This window comes from Zootoca vivipara, chromosome 5 (assembly GCF_963506605.1).
Source record: "Zootoca vivipara chromosome 5, rZooViv1.1, whole genome shotgun sequence".
Classification (NCBI taxonomy): domain Eukaryota; kingdom Metazoa; phylum Chordata; class Lepidosauria; order Squamata; family Lacertidae; genus Zootoca; species Zootoca vivipara.
In genome coordinates, this window is record NC_083280.1 from 40,504,192 (window position 1) to 40,528,992 (window position 24,801).

General features: G+C 41.4%; 3 protein-coding genes across 5 annotated transcripts in view; 1 reads left to right on the forward strand and 2 right to left on the reverse strand.

Moving 5' to 3' along the window:
- The window catches only part of LIMS2 (LIM zinc finger domain containing 2), a 36,234-nt gene extending 23,530 nt beyond the window's left edge, over positions 1 to 12,704 (reverse strand). Inside the window, exons 1-2 of one of the 3 annotated variants that reach the window (XM_060274658.1) lie at positions 12,685 to 12,704; positions 541 to 700 (exon numbers count right to left, since the gene is read on the reverse strand). In XM_060274658.1, the coding sequence (XP_060130641.1) occupies positions 541 to 696 (156 nt within the window). In that variant the 5' untranslated portion in view covers positions 697 to 700; positions 12,685 to 12,704. Of the gene's footprint in view, positions 1 to 540; positions 701 to 5,928; positions 6,563 to 11,640; positions 11,879 to 12,684 lie in introns of those variants that run through there. The other 2 variants (XM_035132720.2, XM_035132719.2) reach the window with 2 other exon arrangements.
- A 592-nt stretch (positions 12,705 to 13,296) lies between these two features.
- On the forward strand, positions 13,297 to 18,628 carry SFT2D3 (SFT2 domain containing 3). The gene has a single exon (XM_035132723.2). It carries the CDS (start codon positions 13,364 to 13,366, stop codon positions 14,003 to 14,005), a length of 642 nt encoding a protein of 213 aa, XP_034988614.1. The 5' UTR covers positions 13,297 to 13,363; the 3' UTR covers positions 14,006 to 18,628.
- The window catches only part of WDR33 (WD repeat domain 33), a 57,008-nt gene continuing 50,698 nt past the window's right edge, over positions 18,492 to 24,801 (reverse strand). The window contains exons 17-22 of the mRNA XM_035132473.2: positions 24,197 to 24,299; positions 22,830 to 23,298; positions 21,137 to 21,303; positions 20,942 to 21,022; positions 19,370 to 19,555; positions 18,492 to 19,119 (exon numbers count right to left, since the gene is read on the reverse strand). Of these exons, the coding sequence (XP_034988364.1) occupies positions 18,893 to 19,119; positions 19,370 to 19,555; positions 20,942 to 21,022; positions 21,137 to 21,303; positions 22,830 to 23,298; positions 24,197 to 24,299 (1,233 nt within the window). The 3' untranslated portion in view covers positions 18,492 to 18,892. The remainder of the gene's footprint in view (positions 19,120 to 19,369; positions 19,556 to 20,941; positions 21,023 to 21,136; positions 21,304 to 22,829; positions 23,299 to 24,196; positions 24,300 to 24,801) is intronic.

Here is a 24,801-nt window from a genome sequence, read left to right on the forward strand (position 1 = left end):
CAGAAACTGTTGCTTCCATGTTTAACTAACCGAAGTTTAGCATCTAATCCCAATGTAGGACAAGCTGTGGTTAGTCTTAACTATGGTTAATCGAAACAAGTCAACTTTGAACTGTGGTTTATGAAATTGGTTTGTTTCAATAAACCACAATTAAAACAAACCACAGTTTAGGGTTCAGGTGTTAATGCTTCTTTGTGGTTAACTGAGAATGAAAATGAAAGCTTCTCATCACATCCTTGTGGCTATCCTAGAGGAGGATGGAGCAAACATAACACGAAACAATAGTTCAGCACTATGTCTGAAGCAGGGCATTATTGACAATACCAGTGTCCTGCCTAGGAAAGCAACACCTCATTAATGACTGAATCATATCAAAGCTAACTGTACACATGGAGGAAATGGAAGGGGGTCATTGACATAAGAATTGCTAATGAATTTTGGATAAACTCCGTGGAAAGTTCAGTCAAGCTTCTTAAAATCATGCAAGTGGAGGAAAAAGTCAAGCAGCTTTTCACGCTATCAGAAAGATGCTGTTCTCACATCATAGAAGAGTCCATCTGGAAACTGGCGGAAGCACTGAGCACAGACAAAGCAGTTTTCATGATATAGTTCCCCATTGCTGTTCACAATTCGCTCGGTTGGATCAAAGCGAGCTCGGCAGCGCTCACACACAGCGTTTGCAAGGGCATCTGACATGTTACTGGGGAACAAAACAGAAAAAGAAATATCACAATTACACACTGAAGCCATCCAAACCACCTAAGTCAAATTAATCAATTAAATCAATGAGAAGTCCACACTTACAAATTTATTTATGTTCTACCATACTTGTGGTATCAGACACAGTATACAAAATTATATATTGAAGGGTTCCATATATGCTCATCAACCCCTCCATGTTAGAAAGCCAAATCTTCCAGTAGGTCAGTGGGATATTTTCTGTCAACTTCAGCAATGAGCCTATTTGAATCCAAACTGCAATCATTATTTGAGAATAAGGCCCATAAGAGGACTGAATAAGGCATTTTCCAGCACAAAGTAGAAAACCAAGAATTTGCTTGGCTCAATAAATTTTCTGTGCCCTTTAAAGAATATTCTTTGTAATAGTCAACTTTGCCGATGTCTAGATTTGTCTTAAATGTCACTGAAAGCAATGGAAATTTACAGCAAATATGTTTAGACGCCAGTGTCTCAAGCGGACAATGGAACGAAAAAATAAATAACTGAATGTCCACTTTCAGATAAGTGCTTGACATTACCTTTAGAATCCATTGGCTGGTTTTAAAACATGCTCGGACTGCGTATGGAATTCTGTTATCTGGACAGTCTTGTTTCCAGCCATATCTGCTTCAGATAATCTATGGCTTAGAAATGCTACTGGGTCACAGAGCCAGACACTGTTAATCAACATCACTCATGCAAATAAAAATTCATAAGGAATCTTCTGAGTTTGGAAATAACCTTGATGCTGTGTTCTTCAACAGATGTGAAAGAGTGAACAAACCCCTCCACAGTTTTAAGGTGAAAAGTTAAGCCTATGGGCACTTTCTGAAGCATGGATAATTATGCAAAAGGAAAAATACAAATACTATGCTTTCAAGAGATCTAACCCCAAAGTGTTATCTGTTAGTAGCCTACAGAATCAGCCACCAGGGCTCCTGACACATCAGCAGTTGCCCTCTATCACTGCCTTGGCAGAGCAGAGTCACCCAAGGCCACCTATGCTACTATGGAAAGGACTGGAAGCAAGCAAAGTCACCTTGGAGCAAAATGCAGTTGATTTACTCATGTTGATTTACTCATGCTCTTTGATATTTAAACACAAATATATTCCACAACACAAAGTGCAAAAACTACCAGAGAAGCATGGGTAAATACAGATAATGTAGGACATACTAAACAGGACTCAAACACAATTGAACGAATGATTATGCAAGAGCTGAAGAAGTCCTAATGGGCTTTACGAAACAGAAATGAAAACTCCCACCAAGAGACAAATAATCTGTGTCCTTGCAGGCCCATGTTTTTGTCCTCAGAAACATTTCTGGATTCTAGCTATGCAGGTCTTAAATTAATCTATCCCACGCATCCACACACACACAGCAGGCTAAAAATGTCAAATGTGAGAGGATTGATCATATTTAACATCATAGTGGCAGCAGGCTTTCATAACTCCCAGCAGAATCTTACAAACAATCAGCTATCCAGACAATCTTATGAGAGCACAGGAAAAATTATAATGAAACTGAGTACAGTAATTAGGTGCTATATCCTAAAACTATCTTGGTATATACGGAGATGTAATAAAACTGATAAAGGGTAAACAGAATAAGTGACTGTTATAAATAAAAATGCCGTTGGTAATGAGAAACACAGATCGAAGGACAGATCGTGAAGGACAGATCGTGAAGCTGAGGCTCCAATACTTTGGCCACCTCATGAGAAGAGAAGAATCCTTGGAAAAGACCTTGATGTTGGGAAAGATGGAGGGCACAAGGAGAAGGGGGCGACAGAGGACGAGATGGTTGGACAGTGTTCTCGAAGCTACGAACATGAGTTTGACCAAACTGCGGGAGGCAGTGGCCTGGCGTGCTATGGTCCATGGGGTCATGAAGAGTCGGACACGACTAAACGACTAAACAACAACAATGAGAAACACAAAGGCCATGCAGAAATCACAGTGTCTTAAAGAAAGGCAACATGTAAATTAATCATGATTAATTCAGAAAATATTACACATAATTATGATATCAAACAAGATGAGCTTTTATCCTGTCCACTGACAAATCTAAAAGTGCAAACCACAGATGCTGTTATGAAATACCCTTAAATATACCCAGTTCTCCCATTGTATCCATCCCCAAATGGAAGCAACTCTTCAACCTTGCCCTCATCTAATCCTACAAAAAGTCTTTCCATTAGTGTTCCTACCTGTTAAAGTACTCATCTTCATCAACCAGACTATTAGTTAATTACCGGTACTTTTATAACTGTGCTTGCCAGCCCCTTGCTAAGACCTCTCAGTCTTTGCAGCAGCTCTAGCAAGCATCCATTTCCCACTTTTATATGATCAGTACAAACTTTTCAGACTTATTCATGCCACAAAGCTGGGAGCGAGGTTTGGTGGAGGACAGCTTGCTTCAGATAGCAAATCCATGCTCTTGCTGAGGCTGCACTAGAGAAACTGCAGGAAAATAATAGTTATTAATGACGAGACTAGAGGCAGTGAAATGGAGATATCTGGAGAGGACCGTGCCATAGAATAGAATAGAATAATAATTTATTGGCCAAGTACTAATATACAGTACTTGGAATTACATTGCAATGTAAAAGTACTTTATACAAAGTGTGCAGAAGACTATTTCAAGATCACCAGCGGAGTGACTTCAGAACAGGTTGAGGTGGTTGTTGGTGTCTCTGGCGCCAACTGAATGGCACTAGTTGATAATGCTTGACTTTCGAACTTGCTATAAAACTGATTCAGGTTGTTTGCCAATTATGGTTTAAAGAAAGCTTATATATGTTTGCGCCTGAGAACCAAGGAGTGGTCCAACGCAGGACAATACAGCACCTGCACCACCACTGAAAGTGAGCAGCATAAGCTCTGTAGCAGTAATTGTCCCTGGATTGTGCTGGACTGCTAAACACATCCCATTGATCTGCTGGAGGTCAACAGAGAGATGACCTATAACCAAAGTACAGTGTAGATGGCATAGGAAGGCTGTTAACCAAGTGTGATGTCTAATGTCAAAGCATAATCAGATATGCATAGCTTAAAAGATTTATAATTAAGAGTTATCATTTTTAATTAATACAATGGAGGTATTCTAGTTTTGGCTAGAAAAGTCTTCGTGTGCAAATTAGCCAGTAAAGATCAACAAAAAGCAAGAAAAAACAACAACGAAAGAGACCTCTTTAAGTCTGTGGAATTTTCTTCACATTTTGGCTCAAACATACACGGAAATCAGCATGAGGAAGAGGTCATTAGAAATAACACAAGTGCACACTCTCTCACACCCGAACACATCATTATTATTAATTCACCTGAAGCTTTGATGTGCTTTAAATTCACAGCTGCTTAGGAGGTCCTTGTGACAACTCAGCTGGTAGCTTGATGGCATAAGAGAGGCAGTCCGCAACCAGAATTTATTTTGATCTCTGGTATATTTAGGAACTCTAACAAAATAATTACAGTATCTCTGTCTCTTGTAAAAGATGAGTTGGCAATCTAGCATAAAGGCATGGTGAATGTTATATTTAATTCCTTAAACCAATGTTATATTTAATTCCTTAAAAAGATGATGCTTGGGGTGGGGGGCACCCCTTTTCCTGTAGATGCAGACTATATTTCATTGCCATTGTGCTAAACAATCGGTCTTGTTTGCACAACTGAGAATTCAGAAGGGCTGTTCTTTACCTTTCAACACAGACAAGTAAATTGGGGGAGGGCTGTTTCTGCCTCACAAATACTTCCTCACTATCTATGTTGGTTGAAAGACCTTTGCACTTACAACACTTCTGCATACCTGCTGTGATATAAGTGTTCACATCTCAGGAGTAAAGAGAAGCAAATCAAGAGCTCAGGATTTTTCCAGAGGTAGCCACCTCTTAGCTACCTCTGGAAAAATTAAAGGTGAGTCTTTAATTTGTACATAAACAAATCTGATTTAAGTAAGTTAGGTGGCTGAGGATTCTGGGTTCTGAGATGCCAGCCAGAATTAGAGGACCCAACTGATGCGAACTATTCTCTACAACATGCTCAGACACCAGTCAAAGAGTGGAACAATTTGAAAAGCACTGCCCCACACTTTCCATTTTATCTACAATTCTTCCCCTTCTGAATTATTTCAGTATTCTTCCAAAGTATCTCAGTAAATCAACCTGTCTTCTATTGTAGCATCTTACTCTTTAATTCCCCTGCATCTAAAGCAATACCCTCTCATGCACCAAAACCACACATTTTCATATGGGATGTGAGTCACAAAAACAGAAACGTTTTAGTGTATGGATTAATGAGATTAAGACACAGAGCCTACAGCCTAGTGCAATTCAGACCAGACATTATTTGCTTAGAACAAAAGAAAAGGCTTCTGGTTCTACTACCAAACCAAATGCAATCCAGGGAACCCTTGTAGCTGCAGAGAAATAGCTTTATGTTCTGCAAAACAACGGTCTCCCCCCCCCCCAAAAAAAAGCTCAATGAATTTTTATCTAGATTTCACTTGAAATATGGCAACCCTACAACAGACACGTGTTGATGACTATTTGGCAAAAAAATTAAAAGCCTCATTCAGCAGGAGTCTTCTAGGTGATGATAGGTATCAATGTGTTTATTTAATTTATCCTGCATATGATCATGTTCCAGAGGGGATAAGGGTATTGTTTCTTGTAAGAATTTTGAATACCACCAAACTTCCATGGGGACATATCACAAAGACAGGAAATACTGTGCTTGCTGAACTTTGCCCTGCTTTAGAGATCTTAAGGCAAGGGCAAATCCCTATTCTTTTTTCCAGTATGACAATTCATAATATGAATTGAAAAGAAAGAAAGAAAATAACATAGAAAACTATTTATAATGTAACAGGCTTATTTTGGGTATTGGTTTGTTCCAGATGTCAACAAAAGTTTGAACTTTCACAAGACTATTAAGACTACACTGCACCTTAGCTTTTGTTTATGTGATGCCAACAACTCCCACATTGTTAGCCTGCCCAGCATCACCAAGGAGGCAAAAGTTCCCCTAGTTGTTTTCCTGTTATTGTTCAGAACTGTTACTATCAGAGCCAAAGAAACCTCTTCAAACAAAGAGTGGAAACTTAAACACAGTCGTGTCAGCCTGTCTAGTTTTGCCTTCCTTCCTGCTTCAAAGGAAACATTCCAATAATCTGAGACCATTAATCTAAAACAGCTATCCAAATAACCTACCTAAATATCCCAGCTGCCCTGTCTTTCCCATCATTCCATAGTGACCCTGTGCCACTCAGACGATCTTGTCGGCGTTGATAAAGTTTGGAAGATGCTAGTCCCCGAAGTCTCACGCCAGCCATGGAATTCATTACCTCTGGGAAGAAAGCTGTCTGAGGATAACTGAAGAGCAGTCCACAAATAACACTGTAGGTTCAAGGAAGCAGTTTCTTCGGATAACTGCTTTTCTCAGAAATACTACAAAAACAAGTCCATGCTTCTTATGCAGCAGCTGCTGCTCTGTAACTATTCAACATCTTCCTTCTTTTCTTCAAGTATGGAATTAGTGTAATTTGTTCAGAGTCATTTGAACATGAACTAAAATTTAAAAAATCTTGATTTTTTTTACCTTGATTCCTTTACTAAAATTACAGAATCAAAAAAACTGAATAGCTATCTGAGAGAAACCCCCCCCCACAAATTTGTTTAGTAAATAATACTGAAGACTACTTGCAGAAATAAACTCCTCCTTTTCAGTCTTCTTTGACCAGTTCTACATTACCTAGTAATCTGATTGCCATTTGGGAAAACAAATGTTGTAAAACAGCAGGCTAGCTTTGAAGCTTACTTCAAAAGCCACATATAGTCAGAATATCAATAAGCTGAGAAAAGAAACATACTTTACATTCCATTCCCCACTATGTTCTCTCTGAGATGCAGTAGTGTTACAGACTCAAGCTGTTCCTTTACACAACTAATTCCACGCCCACTTTAGGGAGATCACATTACATAAGCTGGAATCATGACTAACGTTTATATTGTTTGGATGATCCAGACCTCCCTAACCTCAGAATCATCAAATTGTAGAGTTGGAAGGGTCATGAGGGTCATCTAGTCTAACCCCCCTCAACTTATTTCTCCTCTTTAAAAAAATTAATTTTTTTCATATACTGAAAATTATGTGCAATTGCTGATTCTGGCTCTATAAAAACTCCAAGCCGGAAAAAAAGCAGCAAAATCCAACAATGCAGAAAACCAGTCCTTTAAACTAAGAAACACAAGTTTAAAAAAAACAAGTAGCAGAAAAGTTTCCCCAGTATTCCAACCAAGCACAGATGTATACTTAGATGTATTACAAGTTAGAACTGACAATTCCAAAATCTATTTCATAAAAACCACGAGAAATTACTAGCAAAATCACTCCCTCCTATATTCTACCTGCTTTTTAATATTTTTAAACACGGAAACAATAGCTTTCTTAATGATCTTTCAGAGCAATGGGTCCAAATATTTCAAGCAGGGAGTATTGAAATTAAGTACCTTTTCCACCTGTTAATTCCACTCACAGATATGGAGGTGAACATTATATTGGCCTAGTGCACATGGCTTATGCATATAATAATACAGTCTTAATCCCTCTCTCAATCCATTAGTCACAGAATCATAAAGCTGGCGAGTTCCTGGAAATCTAGTGACAACTTCCCCAACAGATGACTATCCAGCCTTTACTTGAAGACCTCCAGTGAGGTCACACCCACCTTAGTTCTGTTGTCAAACTGCTCTTACCATCAATACATTTGTCCTAATGTTCAGCTGAAATCTGCTCACCTGTAACTTAAGCCCATTAGGTCTACCTCTGTTCTCTAAGGAAGCAGAGAACAAGTCTCCTATTTCTATGTGAAAGCCTTTCAGGTATTGAAAGAGCCCTATCAACGTTTCCTCTCCATCTTTCCTTCTTCAGACTACGCATACATAGTTCAACTATTCTTCATTTTCCATGCTTCTGATCATTTCGTTGCCCTCCTCAACCTTTTTCAGTTTGTCCATGTTCTTCTTAAAGTGCAGCACCCCAAAATGGACACAGCATTCAGGATAAAGTGTGACTGTGACTTGTGCAGAATAAAGTAGAACTATTACTTTCTGTGGCTTGGAAATTGTGGTTCTGTTAATACTGTACTGCCTAAAATCACGTTAGCCTCTTGTGCAGCCACAGCACACAAAAACTAGTTTCAACATGTGATTGACTACAATTCCAAGATTATTTCCACATGTGCCACTGCCAAGTCAGGTATCCCACATCCTGTGCCCGGGTATTTTATTTATTTAGCCTAAATCTAGAATTTTGCATTTGTCTCTAATTTCATTTTGTAAATTTGTTTTCCATTTATTTATTTATAAAATTTATATACTGCCATTCATCTGAAGATCTCAGGGTGGTTCACAGCACAAAAATACAAAACAAAAGTACAACATACATCATAAAAACAAGAACAAAACCAAAACAAACCAATAACCTCCCTTCTACAAACTCATTTAAAGGACCTAGAATGTTAACTAGCCAAAGCCCTGGTTGAAGAGGAATGTTTTCACCTGGTACCTAAAGATGTTTAATGAAGACACCAGGTGAGATATTTGATAAAAGTTCTTCTGAATTTTATTTTTGATGTGTTAGGTATGCTCGCCAGTATTGTGTCATCCACATATCCGATAAGCATGCCTTCTACCTCTTCATCTAAGTCATTGATTACAACATTAAGGAGTACTGGGTCAAGGGAAAAGCTCTGTAGCACCCCACTTGAAACTTCTTTCCATTAGCCCTCTCTGAACAATTTTCCAACCTTTTGGGAATCACCTGACTGCTATCATCTAGCCAACATTAAGCTGTTTGCTAATGAAAATATCATGATCAACTTTGTCAAACATTCTGCTGAAATAAAGATAATTTATATGCAAAAGCATTCCCACAATCCACTAAACTAGTAATATGTTCAAAAAAGTACTGAGTTCAGCAACAATATACATTTTTGAAAAATCAATGCTGTCTTCTATTAATAATTGCATTATCAAAGTGCTCACAAATGGACTTCTTGATATATTAATTTTCTTACATTTATATCCTGCATTCTTCTATCCTACAACCCAAGGTGGCATTTCTGTAGTTCCCAAGCAGTAGCCCAACCAGGCACTGATCTGACATTAACCTTATAAAATCAACTCCTCTACCAATATCAAAGTCAGACTGTGTGGTCTGTAGTTTTCCAAATTTTTCTTTTCCCCATTTTTGAGGATTGAGACAACATGCCACTTTGGCATATAAGTCATATAACAACAACAACAACAACAACAACAACAACTTTTTCTCCAGTTCTGTGGCACCTCACCTGTTCTCCACAATTTCTCAGATGATACAAATAACTTCTGAGACAAGACCTGCCAGTTCCTTTTGTATTGTATAAATAAATTCATCTGACCCTGAATACCTGAACTTGTTTCAAGTACTTCCTAAACAACTCCTTATCAATCTTGAACTTACACTGTTTATGCAAGGTTGCTTTTGGGAGAAAATGGAAGTACAGCTGAGTATCAGTTCATCTCATAGAATGGTCATAATCAAGGACCATTGGTCATAATCAATCATTATAACTTTTCCACCTGAGCTATTTTGTTAAGTAACTAAAAGGCAGAAAAGCTATAATCAGCAAACTGAATTCTTCAACAAACTTATATTTTCAAAGTCTTTTATAAGACCTGTTTTAAATAATACACTGTTAAGAATCTAATTCTAACAATCATGTCTTGTTTTTGTGTAACTATAAATTGTTGTACCTTTCCCTCCTTTTAGTTACTTAACAAAATAGCCATATAATCAAACAGGTGAGTGTGAGAAAGTGAAACACATGCTTCCTTTAATTCCTTCTGGTCATAATCAATCATTATAACTTTTCCACCTGAGCTACAGGGAGCCCAAAGAACTGGGAAATAATATCATGTTATGAAACACATTCAACTGCAATTCTATACACACTTACCTCTGAGTAAGCCCAAGTGAACATAGTGGGACTTACTTCTGAGTTAACATGCATAGCATTATGTGGTCAGTGGTCCATTTGTCCCAATTAGTTTTACACAGGGTGGGAAAGAAGTTCTGATTCTTCCTGCCCTAAATGTTAGGAACCACAGAAAACCATGCAGAAAGCAATAGATGGGATACACAGGCAGCTCAGACATAAAACACAAAACTTCATTGGGATCTCAAATCCACTCTTCTTCCTACCTGCATCTGTTCAAGGCACAGATAACATGGGGAACATTCACATGATGGTCACTCACACTAGCGATTAATGTCTAATTATAGTTACAGAGGTGCAGCTGTGTTAATTGCTTGCAAGAAAACAATCAGAATCTTATGGCACCTTAAAGAACAACAAATGTAACATGACATAAGGTTTTTGGGACTCATGCCCACTTTTTCAGATGCATAAGGTGAAAGTTGGTAGGTATAAAAAGAATAAAATTGCAAGGTGAGAATTGAATGGCAATGAGATGCAAAAATTACAATAAAAGTATGAACTTAAATATATGTTAAATATGTACACCTTTTGCAGTAGCAGATTGGTGCTAATTGCTAAGATTAACTCCTGTAGTACGGCTGAAAACCATTGGGAAGAAAGACATATCCTGATAATGGTAAGTTAATTCACACACACAGTGTGACAAACATCCTTTCTTTCAAGTTGACCCATAAGTGATGGCACTGAACTCATTGATGAATTAGCAGTTTCATGTTGTATCGTTTCTTGTTGCAGAATGGTCACCCTTAAGGTCAGTTACAGAGTGACCTGAGAGGTGGAAATATTCTCTCACTGATTTATGGATATTACCATTATCAGACTGACCTGTCTGTCCTATGAAGGGCACTGTTGGCAGATGATAGTATAAATCTCACTAGGTGAATAAACCCCTGGTATTGCAGATGCCATTATTAGATCCTGTTCTAGTGTAACCAGAAAGACACAGGGGCAGAGTTAGCATCTAGATTTGCCCCCGGGCATGGTCCTTAAACATATATTTAAGCTCTAATTTTCACTGACTGTAAATTTTGCATCTCATTGCTATTCAACTCCCACCTTGAAATTTTTCTCCTTTATACCTGCCAACTAAATTTCATGCATCTGGCAAAGTGGGCTCAAGTTCATGAAACCTCATGTCATCAAAAACTTGTTAGTCTTTAATTTGCCACAAGGCTCTATCATTGTTACAATATTTATTTACAATAAACCACACCATCTTTTGTTTAGGCAGTTCTCTGCGGTCCCTCCTTGAGGGAAATTCACTCTGCCCTTGCTGGAGAGATGCTTCCTTCATTATTTCCCTCACATGTCCAGTAACAGCTAAGTGTTTGGGCTTTGCATATACAGTACACTATTGAACCAAACAATTAAAACAAAAATGGCATGCGTCACAAATTCCAGGGTGGGGTTAGTAGCCTGTTGTAGTAGAAGCAACAGCGAGTCTTGCGCACCCTAAAAAGGACGTGTTGTGGCACAGGAAACTTTCAGGGGCAGAAAACACTGATGTGTGTTGAAAAGGCCTAACAAAGCAGCTTGCAGCAATAATTTTAAAAAAGGCAGTCTCAAATTCCGTGGAAAGCCCAATTCGTAAACATTTTCCTGACATAATTTCATTCTTTTGATCCCGAAGGGAAGGGCGAGAAGCCTGATCAGCTAAGCTGGCCGATTTCTGGGCACTCCAAAGGCGGCTCCGAGCGCGCAAGTGATAATATCACCGGCCAGGAGGGGGCTGCCGGCGGAAGGGAAGGCTCTCGACTGAAAACGGGGCTCAACTGCCCGCTCCGAGAGCCAGAGGCCACGGACTCGCTCTCTGCCCATCCTCACCGCTGGCGCTGGCGAGGGGAGGGAACCCCGAGGGCTTCTCCTGCTGCTCAGTTCCTACCTGCCCGTCATGGCGGCTCTCGGCCCCGCGCTGAGGCGGCGGCGGCTGTCCTGACAAGCGAAGAGAGGCCGAGACCCGCCCGCGCTCTAGAGCCACTCGGTCCCCGGCTCAGGCAGCAGCGCCCGGCCCGCTTGGCTCTCGCCTGTCCTCCGCCCTGGGTCAGCCGCAGTGGCGGGCCGCCCCCCAACGCCTCCAGAAGACGGGCGACCTCCTCTTCCCGCCCCTCGGCTCGGCCCAGCACATACTTTTCCTAGAAAGGGAATGAAATAATAAATAATGAAATAGCCGCGGCCGGCCGGTGGGCGGGCCAGGCGGTGGGAGCGCTTGGGCGGCAAGGCACGAGCCAAGCTTGCGGGAAAGAGACGGACGTGTAGGGAGCTAAAGGCGCGGCTGTGCTGAGTAGGTAATGGAAACCCATCGCGTAAGCACCGCAGTGGGAGCAGCCCCAAAGGGACTATGAAGACCCTCCTAATTTTAAAGCATAAAACGTATGCTTATTATGGTCATTCAGGGGCAGTCATTGAAGTCCATTACATTACATGCCTCTCCCACCTAATGTTATGCTAGCATCTCTGTACAGTACTATCCTTTCAACAATAAAGTTCTCAGATCTGCAGCCGTTATTCAGGACAAGCTTTGTCCTTATTGAAACTAATCTTCGCCATTCTTCTTTACCATCCTCAAGTGAGGGAGTGGCAGATATCGAGAGTGCAGGGCATGGTAGCAATTCAGAGAGGGCTAACATGCAAGTTGCAAAGACGTTTGAAGGTAAGACACCATTTACAGTATGTATATGTCAAAAGCTAGAAGCCTCTGAGCCAAGATGAGCGAGTGAGCAGGACAGCACTGATACAACGTGGACAGCACTGTGAGCATAACAGAAGCCTGATGTAATGGAAAGAACCAGGGGGTCATTTATCTCTGAACCCAACCTCTATAGGAATGAGAGGGAAGGGCGCAGAACTATAGAGGGGCCTCCAAGTTGATGGGCATTGCCATTCAAATAGTGTGCGTGCACCGAGTCATTTGTGGAGCAAGGCTTACCTGGACCCCCAGTATTTTATTCAAGTTGCCACCCCTGCCCCGTGACCAAGTTGCTCATAGTGATCTTGACATGGCAAACGAAATCAGGGAGGCATTAAGAGGAGCTGCTGTAGTAATAAATGACTTCAATTAAATCAGCATGTTGTTGTTGTTGTTGTTGTTGTTTCGTCGTTTAGTCGTGTCCGACTCTTCGTGACCCCATGGACCATAGCACGCCAGGCACTCCTGTCTTGCACTGCCTCCCGCAGTTTGGTCAAACTCATGTTCGTATCAGCATACTGTTACTTAACTTTTACAATAGGATAGAGCAAGCATTTCTCTTTTCTACCACTACGTAATTGTTTCTGACTGAATACACAGCAGCCTTATCACAGCTATAGTAAAATTCTAGAACCCGCCCCCCGCCAGCTCTCAATTCCGCCCTAGGGAAGGGGGGAAAACCGAGATCCAAAAAGGGCTGGCGTAGTGCCGTTTCTTCTCCAGATGATAGTCACTCTGCAGTTTCATATCTCTATAGTCCAGCGTCTCTAAAGGAAAAAGCAGAGCCAAGCCCTTGATGACGCAAACCCTTGGCGACTATAAACCACGGAAGTGCATTACTCCGGCCGACAGTTGACCAATCGGCAACTGCCTTCACACCCCAGTGCTTTCCCAAAAGGCCCTTTGCCTTCTCCCCAAGATGGCGGATCTGAACCGGCAATTGCAGGAGTATTTAGCTCAATCCAAGGCGGGCGGCAGCTCGGCTGCCCCGTCGGCGCCTCAGAACCCGCCGCGAGATGAGGCGGAGAAGCCCGGCTCGGGGTTGGGGACTTGGCTTGGCCGGATCAATCCTTTCCCCGCGACGGAGACGTGGCCGTGGGCAGCCGAGCCGGAGCCGGATCCTTGGCTGCCGACGGGTCTGTCCCGCTGGCAGCGGCTGGTGGGGAGCGCGCTGTGCCTGCTGCTGGCCGCGCTCTGCTTCGGCCTCGCCGCTCTCTACGGGTCGCTCCTGTTGCTCCGCAAGTTCGCGTTGCTCTGGTCGCTGGGCTCCACCTTCGCGTTGGGCGCCGCGGGCTTCTTACGGGGTCCGAGCCGCCTCCTGGGCGAGCCGGACCGCCGCGGCCTGGCCCTCCTTTACTTAGCCTCGGTGGGCGGCACTCTGTATGCGGCGCTTGGGCTCCGCAGCACCCTGCTCACCACACTGGGGGCCGTTGTCCAGCTGGGAGCCGGCGGAGTCTACTTGCTGTCTTCGGTACCTGGCGGGACTACCGGGCTGCGCTATGTCGGCGGGTTCTTGGGCGGCGCCGTGCGACGCAGCGTGTCCAAAACTCTGCCCGTGTGAGGACGGTCGTCGAGGCGAAGCCGTTAATGGACGTGGGAAAACCAGATCGATCTCTGTGGTAAACAGCCCCGTGCTCGTCTCCAAACCAGCGCGCAGCACGGGACGTCGTCTCCAGGCCAGACGCGACTGCCCATGGGGCATTTTGTAGGATAAAGTTTCTTTACTGTTTATCTTTTCGACTCGAGGGCAGAAAGAGTACTTGAGGACACTGCATCCTTCGCACAAGGCAGTTGAAAAGGATGGTTGAAGTTAATTGCAACAAAAAGTGTATGAACTTGGCTGAAGAAGCTACTCTAGCAATTGAACCAATTAAGGGCTTTAACAGTGGTACTGGTTAAAGGTCTTTTTGTGTCTCCCCTTGCTCTCTGAAACCACTCATATGCCCTCTCAGTGGCAGGTGATGAGATTTTTTTTTTACAGGCAGACCCAGCCTAGTGTACAAGTATGTGTTGGCAGATTCCCTGAGGGTGAACATTGATGCCAGATCCATTTCTTTGTCTTAGAACCCAACTTTTATGAAAGTGTTTTCAATTATGTCACTTCTATTTTGAAGGAGAAGCAGCCAATCTGTTCTCATCTCTGCATTGCGCTGCTTAAAGAGATAGTTCATTTCTTCTGGAATGATCTGTCACAAGTAGTGGCAAGCATCATTTGCCTGTCTCTTGCTGCTGAGAGTGGCTGAAAGACTATATGATAGTAGCAAGAATTACACTCCCACTTGCTATTAACTATGTTGGGCTTAGTCCCCATCTCTGCACCACCCAGAGGAAGAGCACAAGTGAGTGAAGATGAGATGGCTACTCTGGTGTGTATGTGTTTGAGAAGGTTTACTGACTGAATGATTCCTCATCCTTTCCAGCCTCTGATGCATGGTGGGGGGAAAGAGAAGTTGCTATTTACTATTTCCCTGCTCTAAAAGTGTGCTTTCGGTAACAAGTAGTTGAACCGTATACTCTTAAAATGAGATGGTCCAAATCATCAGTTTGTCTCTTCAGCTTTTCAGAGCCAGAGCAGGAAATAAATTTGGAAGCTCTTGTGATTTGCTTCCATTCAGTTCCCTAGCATCATAACATTCCCAATTGCCAATTGCCATGTAACCTCTTGCCTTACTAAAAGTCAGCAGTATCAGTATATACAGTACTTTGTTTATCCATAACAAGAATATCAAGTTCTTTCTTGGGCTGACTTCCAGCATACTTCCTATTCAAGCAATTCTATGTCTGATCTATGGCATGACCATGAGACTGCTGAAGTTCACGTCAGTGATTTTAAAGACAAGTATAATATAGACATGGGGGCTAATTCTGCCATAATGGGTTATGTTCTCGTCGTGACTTTGGGAAATCACAATATATGTGAAAAAGCTGTGCCTGAATATATTATCCTCAACTTATTTGGATCATGGGGCTATCTGTCATATACGATTCTGTCATAACTTATTCCATATTTGCATTGAAGATTTTTGTAAGCCCATAGATTGAATCTGAACAGCACAGGCTCCTAGTTCTTGCTACAGCTTAGAAGTATTGATGTGTGTGGTGTGATGGATGGGTATCACATAGGCATATATCAATATGCACTACCAAAATCACCTGAGTAAAGTTCATTTTGCTCCACAAATGTAATCTGTAAACCACTTAAGCCTACAGCAGCTGCAAGCACTACACTTTGGCAGTGTAAGTTGCATATAATGTAATTTTTAAATCTAACAAACGGAGCTGCCTCTTAATTGTGGCTCTTAGTGTTATTTGAAGTCATTAAAGTAAGCCTTGCAAAATGGCTTAGTTTGCAGCCAAATGTTAAAGTATTAGTTTTTCAAAGCCTGTAGCTCTCAATAAAACATTTTTGACAACAATAAAAAATGATATGCAAATAACTACCAGTTCAAAAGTATGTTCCTGAAAAGGTTTCTTTCTGTAGTGGGAATGTTCACTATCGGCAAACACAAATGCTGCATCAGTGTGGGACATGAAGTGTAAAACTTGAAAGTAGTTTAGTAGCTAGTATGTCTGAATAAAGACTACTTGATGTACAGCCCAATCTTATGCATGTTTACTAGAAGCAAGTCCTAGTGAGACTTTTTTAAAAAAATTAATGCATAGGATTATGACTTTAGGTTGTGATCTGCTATTAAGATGGCCTATTTGTTTACATTTTCAGACTTGTGGTTTGTGGGTCCTGCATTGTAATGAAATCAGGCTATGGCAGATAGTTCTGAATCAAAATGGTGCTAAGTGTTGTTAAACTGTGTGATAAAAATATTCTGAAATCTTTTAATTGGGACTTTAAAAAGTATTCTTAATTAGCATGACACATTGTAGAACACATTTAACAGTGCAATCCTATGTTTACTCAGAAGGAAGTCCCACGGAGTTAAAAGGGACTTACACCCAGCTACATAGCCTAACAGGCAAGCTAACCCTGCCCTGCTTTCAATAGAGCAGAGGGGGCTTTATCTTATACTCTGCTGCTTTTGCTTGCCAGGGTGGAAGGGAAATTTCTTTCTTATATTTTTGCTGTGCCAACTCCAGGCTAGCATAGCCGAGAAGCCTAAGGATCAAGCCCCTCAGAGGAAGCACTGGATCCAGAGCCCTGGCATCCTGACCCATTTCACGTCTTATTGCTGGCTTTCCACCCATCAAAGGTGGAGCGTGCACTATAGTAGAGCCCCCACCCTGTAAACCAGTAGCACATCTATTTGCCGTCAGGGAGTAACAAGCATAGTATTCTATCCTCCCACAAGCCACCAACATTGGGAGGGTGCATTAGGATTGGGCTGTGATTGGTTTTTGTATTAGTGTACATTTTTGTATTCTTGTAGATACATAGTTGTTCAGTCCCTTGTCATTTGAAAGAAATGGTTAGATTCAGTTTTTTGCAAACTTATTTTGAAGTCTTTGGGGTCTCAATAGGAGTGTTTACAGAACTAGCTGATAGCACTTTCAGAAGTGAAACTGATTTGAATGACTTATTAAAAAAACCTCAGATCTAAATAGGGGCTGAAAACAATATTTTACTGGTGGTGTTTTTTTTAGATGGTTGGTTATAACTGTGCTTAAGATTGCTATGTATATTTCCGATTTAACTGTGGTTGAGGTGGAAGGAACCTAAGGAGCAGGCATTCCCAGAGCTAGCTGGAACCAGTTTTGTCTGTGCACTGACCACTCTAAAAGGTTTTCAAATATTTTAATATTGTCAGATCATCTCTTGAGAAATGCACCAGTATAACGTAGAGACTGCAAAGCTTCTCTGTAGAATGTCTATAAAGACTTAACAAAACTTAAAGGCACAAAATAAACTTCACTAGAATGCTGTTTTCTAGTTCTTTTCTTGTGCAGTTGGGTAGGCTTCACTATTGAAACAAACTGTCTACCAAAGAGAAATGGAGAAACATGTACAGTATGTCATAGCTGCCAAGTTATCCCTTTTTTTTAAGGGAAATTCCATTATGCTGAATAGGCTTCCTCGCAAGAAAAGGGAAAACTTGGCAGCTATGCAGTATGTGCTTTACGTTCACTTGCTTTGCAGATATGTGTAATGTGTCATTTTTGTTAATAAAATTGAATAATTAAAGCCTAGGCCAAGAAGTTTTGATTCCTTGTGACAGAAGTCTTAAGGCTCAGTGATTTTTTTTTGTTCCATGGTTGGTATGCAGTATAAAGTACTCCTTAGTGGTTTTAAGCTTGTCCAGACCCAAGACCCACTTTCACTTTTGATTTATACTTAATGATGCTAATAATATACATTAAAGGTAAAGGGACCCCTGACCATTAGGTCCAGTCGTGACAGACTTTGGGGTTGTGGCACTCATCTCAAGTTATTGGCCAAGGGAGCCGGCGTACAGCTTCCAGGTCATGTGGCCAGCATGACAAAGCCGCTTCTGGCAAACCAGAGCAGCACATGGAAATGCCATTTACCTTCCCGGTTGGAGCGGTACCTATTTAGCTACTTGCACTTTGACATGCTTTCGAACTGCTAGGTTGGCAGGAGCTGGGACCGAGCAACGGGAGCTCACCCCGTCGCAGGAATTCGAACCGCCGACCTTCTGATCAGCAAGCCCTAGGCTCTGTGGTTTAACCCACAGCGACACCTGCGTCCCTCAATAATGTACATTAATGATTCTAAAATAATAATTTAGAGCAATATACATAGTTTACTTATTTAGTAATAATAAAACACTAATGACTTAGCAAATATAGACACTGCATACTTTTACACAAATTTTGGGGAAAATAGGCACTGATTGTTCAAATAATGTCCTTTGTGATAGTAAATTTTGCTTCTCTTTGATATCCCTCAAGATCAGTATAACACTAGTAAGTTGTCAAGATTCTGACAACTGGATGCTTTTGTATCCAGAGACAAGAATGCAGTCTATGCATCAGTTTATACTACATGGAAGATACTGTGTGGGGAATGATAGAGGGAAGATGTGAAAATATGTATATAAAAAAAATCACAAACTCCATTTGTTAATTTTTGGACAAATTGCATTCTGTATTCATACAAAAACAACTCAACTTTTTCCTGACAACTGTACATATAGAAACAAGTTCTTCTGGACATGAACTGAAATCTGTGGAGGTGCTCCATGTCTCACAACACTAAAAAACATCCAGCTTTTATCTTCAAAAATCAATGCAAGAAATATGGAAGTGATGAGGGACTGGGATGGCAGGGAGAATGAAACAAAGGTAGTTGTGATGGCATTACTAGCTGGCATTTAATCTTTGAATAGACCTTCTTAGGAACTAATGCACATTCATTTATCTCCATTTATAGAGTCCAGGTTTGTGGGACTGCAGAATTACTTTCTCAATGATTCTGCAATAGGTGTATTTAAATACTGTCCTAGAAAGACTGGGACTTGCCCAGTCATAACCTTTTCTATCGACCCCTTCCGCCACCTCGAGAACCTCCTCGCCTTGACTGGTTTGAGTTCATGTTACTTCCTCTTCCCCAATTACTCCCACTCCTCCCTCGGGAAGGGTTATTGCCTCCTGGAGGTCCTCCAAAGGGTTCTTCTCTATGATATCCATCATGGTGCTCTCCATCCAAAGAGCTGGATCTCCCAGATTTTGACATTCTCTGTGAAGGTCCTGACTTCCCACGCCCTGGAATAAAAATATTGCAAACTAAAATAAGAAAATGCACTAATTTGTTTGCTTTCCAGTCATGCAATACATAAGATCAAAGTATGGTGCCTCAGTTTCCTGCCTCCTGTTCCACTGCAGAAACAGTGCAGAGTTAAAGATAATTGGTAGGGAAAATTAGCACTGCATATAGGAATTTTGATATTTCCATTAATATTTGAAATTAAAATTTCTAGAGACAATTCTCTAATCTCAAAGAATTAAGTTTTACCCTTTCCCCTCTCTTCTGGAGGCCCTCCTTGCATTTCCATTTCTCTATGGTCGGAGGTTCCTGGTCCATCATGCCAAGGACGCTTGCGAGGTGGCAGTGATGCCATGTCCATTCCCTGGATTGAGGAAGAACGGTCTCGATTTGCTGGAGAATGACCATCATGAGGTGGATGATCCTGGCGGGGACCTAACCATGATGGGGAAAAAATCAAGAGAGACAAATATTGATATAGTGCAGCATTGAATCTCATCTTGGAACCCCTTCTAGCAACATCTTTTGTAAATATTACAACAAAATAAATGTTTTGTAGCATCCAATTTACCTCAGGAAGATGGCTCATTGTCTTTTCTTAGTTAAGCACACAAATAATTCCTGTTCCACTATCTGATGATGAAGGTTCTACCCCCTTTCCACCCCAGGCGAGCTGCTGTAGAGATTGTACTTTCTGCTTTCGTTAAGACAGAGAAGGGATATAGATTGATAGGGAAACAGGCAATGGACATATTTCTTGTGAGTAAGGAACAAGAAAAAGAACAGCGCTTGCAGAAAAATCACCAAGCTCTTGGTACTACTGAAGGAGACTGGGGGAGTAGATTATGGTAAAAATGTGGCTTTCTATGGTACATGAGTACCTCTTTCCACCCCTCCCGTGCCAAAATCTTCAAGCAGCAGAGCTCATTCTTCCTCACAGGAACCGCCTCTGCATTTGCTTGCTGGGCACTGAGAAAGGGAAACCTCTTTTGCATCACCTAACAAGGATGGGAAAGCAACTTGGTCTCATTACTGATTACAGTATTTGAACTGTACAGGCCTGCCTCTAAATTCATTATATTAAGGTAAATCTGTCTTCTCAGTAAAAATGGGATAGTTTCTGCAATCTGTTGCTGCTTAACTTCTTACGTATGAGGCTTGGTTGAAATCTGTGTGCCAGATTCAGCCAAAGCGTTAAACATTTCCCACCCCCTTACCCCAACAGGGAGCTGAAGGGGGTTGCTGGAGAAACTTTTTGGAGAAATCTAAAACAGATTGGGGACCATTGGATCATGATAGGAAAATCCAGGCCAGTTTTAATCTTTAGTTCCATATATCTGTATCTAGGAATTAAAAAGAGTAAGAAATATCATACGGTAGCCTATTCAGCTTTCCCCCCCTTTTAGAATCATAGAATCATAGAGTTGGAAGAGACCACAAGGGCCATCCAGTCCAACCCCCCTGCCAAGCAGGAAACACCATCAAAGCATTCCTGACAGATGGCTGTCAAACCTCCGCTTAAAGACCTCCAAAGAAGGAGACTCCACCACACTCCTTGGCAGCAAATTCCACTGTCAAACAGCTCTTACTGCCAGAAAGTTCTTCCTAATGTTTAGGTGGAATCTTCTTTCTTGTAGCTTGAATCCATTTTTGTAATATAGTTTTCAGATAAATGCTAATATAAAATCTGGTGAAGTGCTTCTAGATGCCATTAGGCTAGCTATGAAGTACAGTAACAACTATTTTAAGCTGCAACTGGAAAATAGAAGGGACAGCAACATTTGATGGTGGTCAGTCTTGCATAAAGTAATATATTTTCACCTGGTTCTCGATTTCCATCCATACGGCCTCCTTCAAAGTGAGGAAATTCATCTGGAGTTGGAAGCAGACCTTTCCGTCCCCCTGTATAATGAATGGACAAAGGATGCAAAGAAGTTGAAAGAAAAATTATAAAAATTCAAACTGCACCAATACATTCCTCAGCTGAGTATAAATTATCCATCATAGCTCTCTTACCTCTAGCAGCACCCCGACCTCGCCCGCGGCCAGCATGATCTCTTCCTCTTGCATTATCCTCTGAGGAGTCAAACTTTTCTTCTGGCACAAAGTCGTCAGGCCCGGAAAAGCTGTCCCTTCCCCTGGATCCCCGGCCCTCATGTCTTGAGGGTGTTCCTCTCCTATAGCTGAACCAAAGAAATATAAATAAGCATAAGCATATACTTGAAGCTATAGCTCCATGCTGGAAAATTCCATTGTCTATTCAGAAATTCCAGCTACTTTTTAAAAAAATGCCCAATTTCTCTGCATTGCTGGAATGGGATTGTATTATTAAAAACATTTACTTTGTACCTTTGCCAGAAATCAGAAACTAAAGCTTTCAACCAACTGAATATTATTTATTTAGTTAGCTGTCTGGTTTCCAATTGTTTAATCGATCAAATTTAAATACATGATATGTTGTATGAAAGTCATACCCAAGCCTCTTGCTACCGGTACTCACTCCTAAAGAGTACTCATTAATAGTTCCTCATCATCCTGAAAAAAGTGACAAGTGGGGTGCCACAAGGTTCTATCATGGGCCCGTTGTTGTACAGCATCTTTATAAATGACTTAGATGAAGGAATTGAGGGGATACTCATCAAATTTGCAGATGGCATCAAACTGGGAGAAGTAGCTAATGCCACAGAAGACAGAATCACAATTCAAAATGACCTTAACAGATTGGAGAACTGGGCACAAGTTAACAAAATGAATTTCAAAAGGGACAAATGTAATTTCCTGCAGTTTGGCAGGAAGAACCAGATCCACAAATATAGGATGGGGGACACCTGGCTTACTAGTAGTACATATGAAAAGGATCTAGGGGTCTTGGTGGACCACAAGCATAACATGAGTCAACAGTGTGATGCAGCAGCAAAAAAAAAAAAAGGTACTACTATTATAGGCTGCATCAACAGAAGTAGTGTCCAGATAAAGGGAAGTAATATTACCATTCTATTCTGCCTTGGTCAGACCACACCTAGAATAGTGTGCCCAGTTCTGGGCACCACAGTTTAAGAAATATATTGACAAGCTAAGCTACAATGTGTGCAGAGGAGGACAACTAGGATGATCAAGGGTCTGGAAACCAAGTCTTATGAGGGCATTGGGTATGTCTAGCCTGGAAAAGGGGAGACAGAGATGAGAGGTGATAGCCATCTTCAAATATTTCAAGAGCTGTCACATGGAAGATGGAGCAAGCTTGTTTTCTCCTGCTCCAGAGGATACGGTAGGATCCAAACTTATGGCTTCAAGTTACAAGAAAGGAGATTCCAACTAATTATCAGGAAGAACTTTCTGACAGTAAGAGCTATTTGACAGTGGAATAGACTTGGACGGTTTTTGAGCAGAGGTTGGATGTAATGGATGTTTTTGCTGAGATTCCTGCAATAAAGGGGGTTTGACTAGATGACTCATGGAATCCCTTCCAACTCTACAATTCTATTATTCTACTTGGCTGCGACCTAGTGCCCACTTGAGGAAAACTGAACTTTGTAGAATGTCATTTTCATAATTTTATTTTATTAATAAATGATTTGATGAGTTCCTAAAACAGGAATTTCTATTTTCATAAAATGTACAAATTCACTTAAATGAGGCTCGTTTCTTTTAATATGAAACCAGGAGATAAGTGTTCCATTATTGAATAAAAAAATAGTATGATTTTTACCTTTCATCTCTTCTTCCTCGGTACCGTGTATCCTCAGGCTCATGAGGAAATCTCTCGTCTGAAGGTCTCCGTCCCTCCCAAGGCCCAGGAGGTCCACGGTTTGGACCTCTGCTATCTCCCTCATTGAATTCTCTGTGGTCAGGGGGGAAAGGTGGGCCTGGACCACCTCGTCTCCACTTCTCTTCTTGGGGTGGGCCTCCCCGTCCCTCAAATTCACGTAAGCGATGGCCAAAACGCTTGTCTGGATGGAAGTCTTCACGAAATTCATCTGGTCGGTCAAAGTCATCATGGAACTCTGGATGAGGTCCCCTTCTGTCTGGCATGCCCCTATTTTCTCTACCATCACCCCAATCTTGGCCACCTCGGAAGGGCCCCCTCTCAGGGCCATGATCAGGACCACCACTGTTCTGGTCATGCCTCCTTTCTGAAAGAGGGCCCATGTGATGGTTTGGCGGCCCACGAGAGTCACCTTAAGATAAAGGAAATATGTGTGTGTGCTTTATAACAAAATATTTATACTATAAAAGGTATAACTGAATGTACTTCGTAAGGGCAGACAATGAAGTACAACTATCAGCAAAATATTCCCATAAAACTTTTACCTGTTTTAATGGTACACATGTATATTAGAGCTGTTTGTCACACCAGTCCCTACTGTGCCAAAAGGCCATATAATATGAATGGTAATATTAAAAATAAAAATATATTATTTATACCCCACCCATCTGGCTGGGTTTCCCCAACCACTCTGGGCGGCTCCCAACAGAACATTAAAAACACAATAAAAGATCAAACATTAAAAACTTCCCTAAACAGGGCTGCTTTCAGATGTCTTCTAAAACTCAAGCTAGTTGTTTATTTCCTTGACATCTGATGGGAGGACATTCTACAGGGCAGGCACCACTACTAATCATTTAATTTTGTTAAGTTGTACCCAGATTTTCATCCTAAAGGTTCACAGAGCACCTTAAAATATTCCACTAAAACATAACAATAAAAAAATTCACTAAAAGAAATCCTTCAACCATAAAATATAAACCTAAAACCAGTATACATTATATTGCAACCCAGCAAAGAGACACAAGTTTCTCCTAAATCAGCACCACCCCTTGCTCTAGACCTGAAGGAACAAAGAAATATTCACCTGATGTCTGAAAATCATTAGGGTAGAGGATGAACATATTTACAGGGGGAGAGAATTCTAGACCCAGCGTACCGTAAGAGAGAAAATAAAGGCACATGTTGCCTGACTTAGTCTACAGATTAAACCTCCAAAGAACTATAAAGCACTGAATTGTGCTAAGGCTTGCTTTGCAATAATAGTGAGCTTATGCCATTTGTTCTAAAGGAAAAGTGAATTTAATTACCTTTATTAGGACCAGGTCCTTGGTTGTGAGGGCCATGGCGGCCTGGGCCTCCATGCTGTCCCAGTCCTGGTATCAATGGTGGAGGACCTGGATTCTGTCCTTCCTGCAAGAAAGAAAAACTAGGAATTAATGAATCAAGGAAAGAATATAACAGAGCAGAACAGAAATCCCTTGTGTCTACTAGGTAGGAAAATAGGCAACATATGGTTCTCATCCTCTGACTATGAGGCAGGAGAGGGGCCAGCAACCCAGATCCTGAACTCTCCCACCCCTTGTAAGCCATTTTGACTGCCCATCTGTCAATCACCTGTTACCAGGACATGAGATGACCCAGTTTTCCTTTATAACTTTGCTTGAACTCAAGCCCAACTACAAAGAAGAAGGTTCTTATGTAAGTGTAAGTTGGGTTCCAACTATGCCACCAAAAATGCAGCAGGGTTTAAAGTCACCACTGATGAGCTGACTGATGGGCAACTTCAAGTCTCACTTTCAGTAGGGATTGGTTCTAGTTAGGAGTTCCCAATTAATCTATAATATCAGGTGTGGGGCAGGTTGGCATGGCTTGGAGAACACAGAACTCTTGATGGGCTTAATTTGGCTTGAGG

What these genes read in the sequence shown, in the direction of transcription:
- SFT2D3 (XM_035132723.2), top strand. Translation starts at nt 13,364, where the DNA reads ATGGCGGATCTGAACCGGCAATTGCAGGAGTATTTAGCTCAATCCAAG.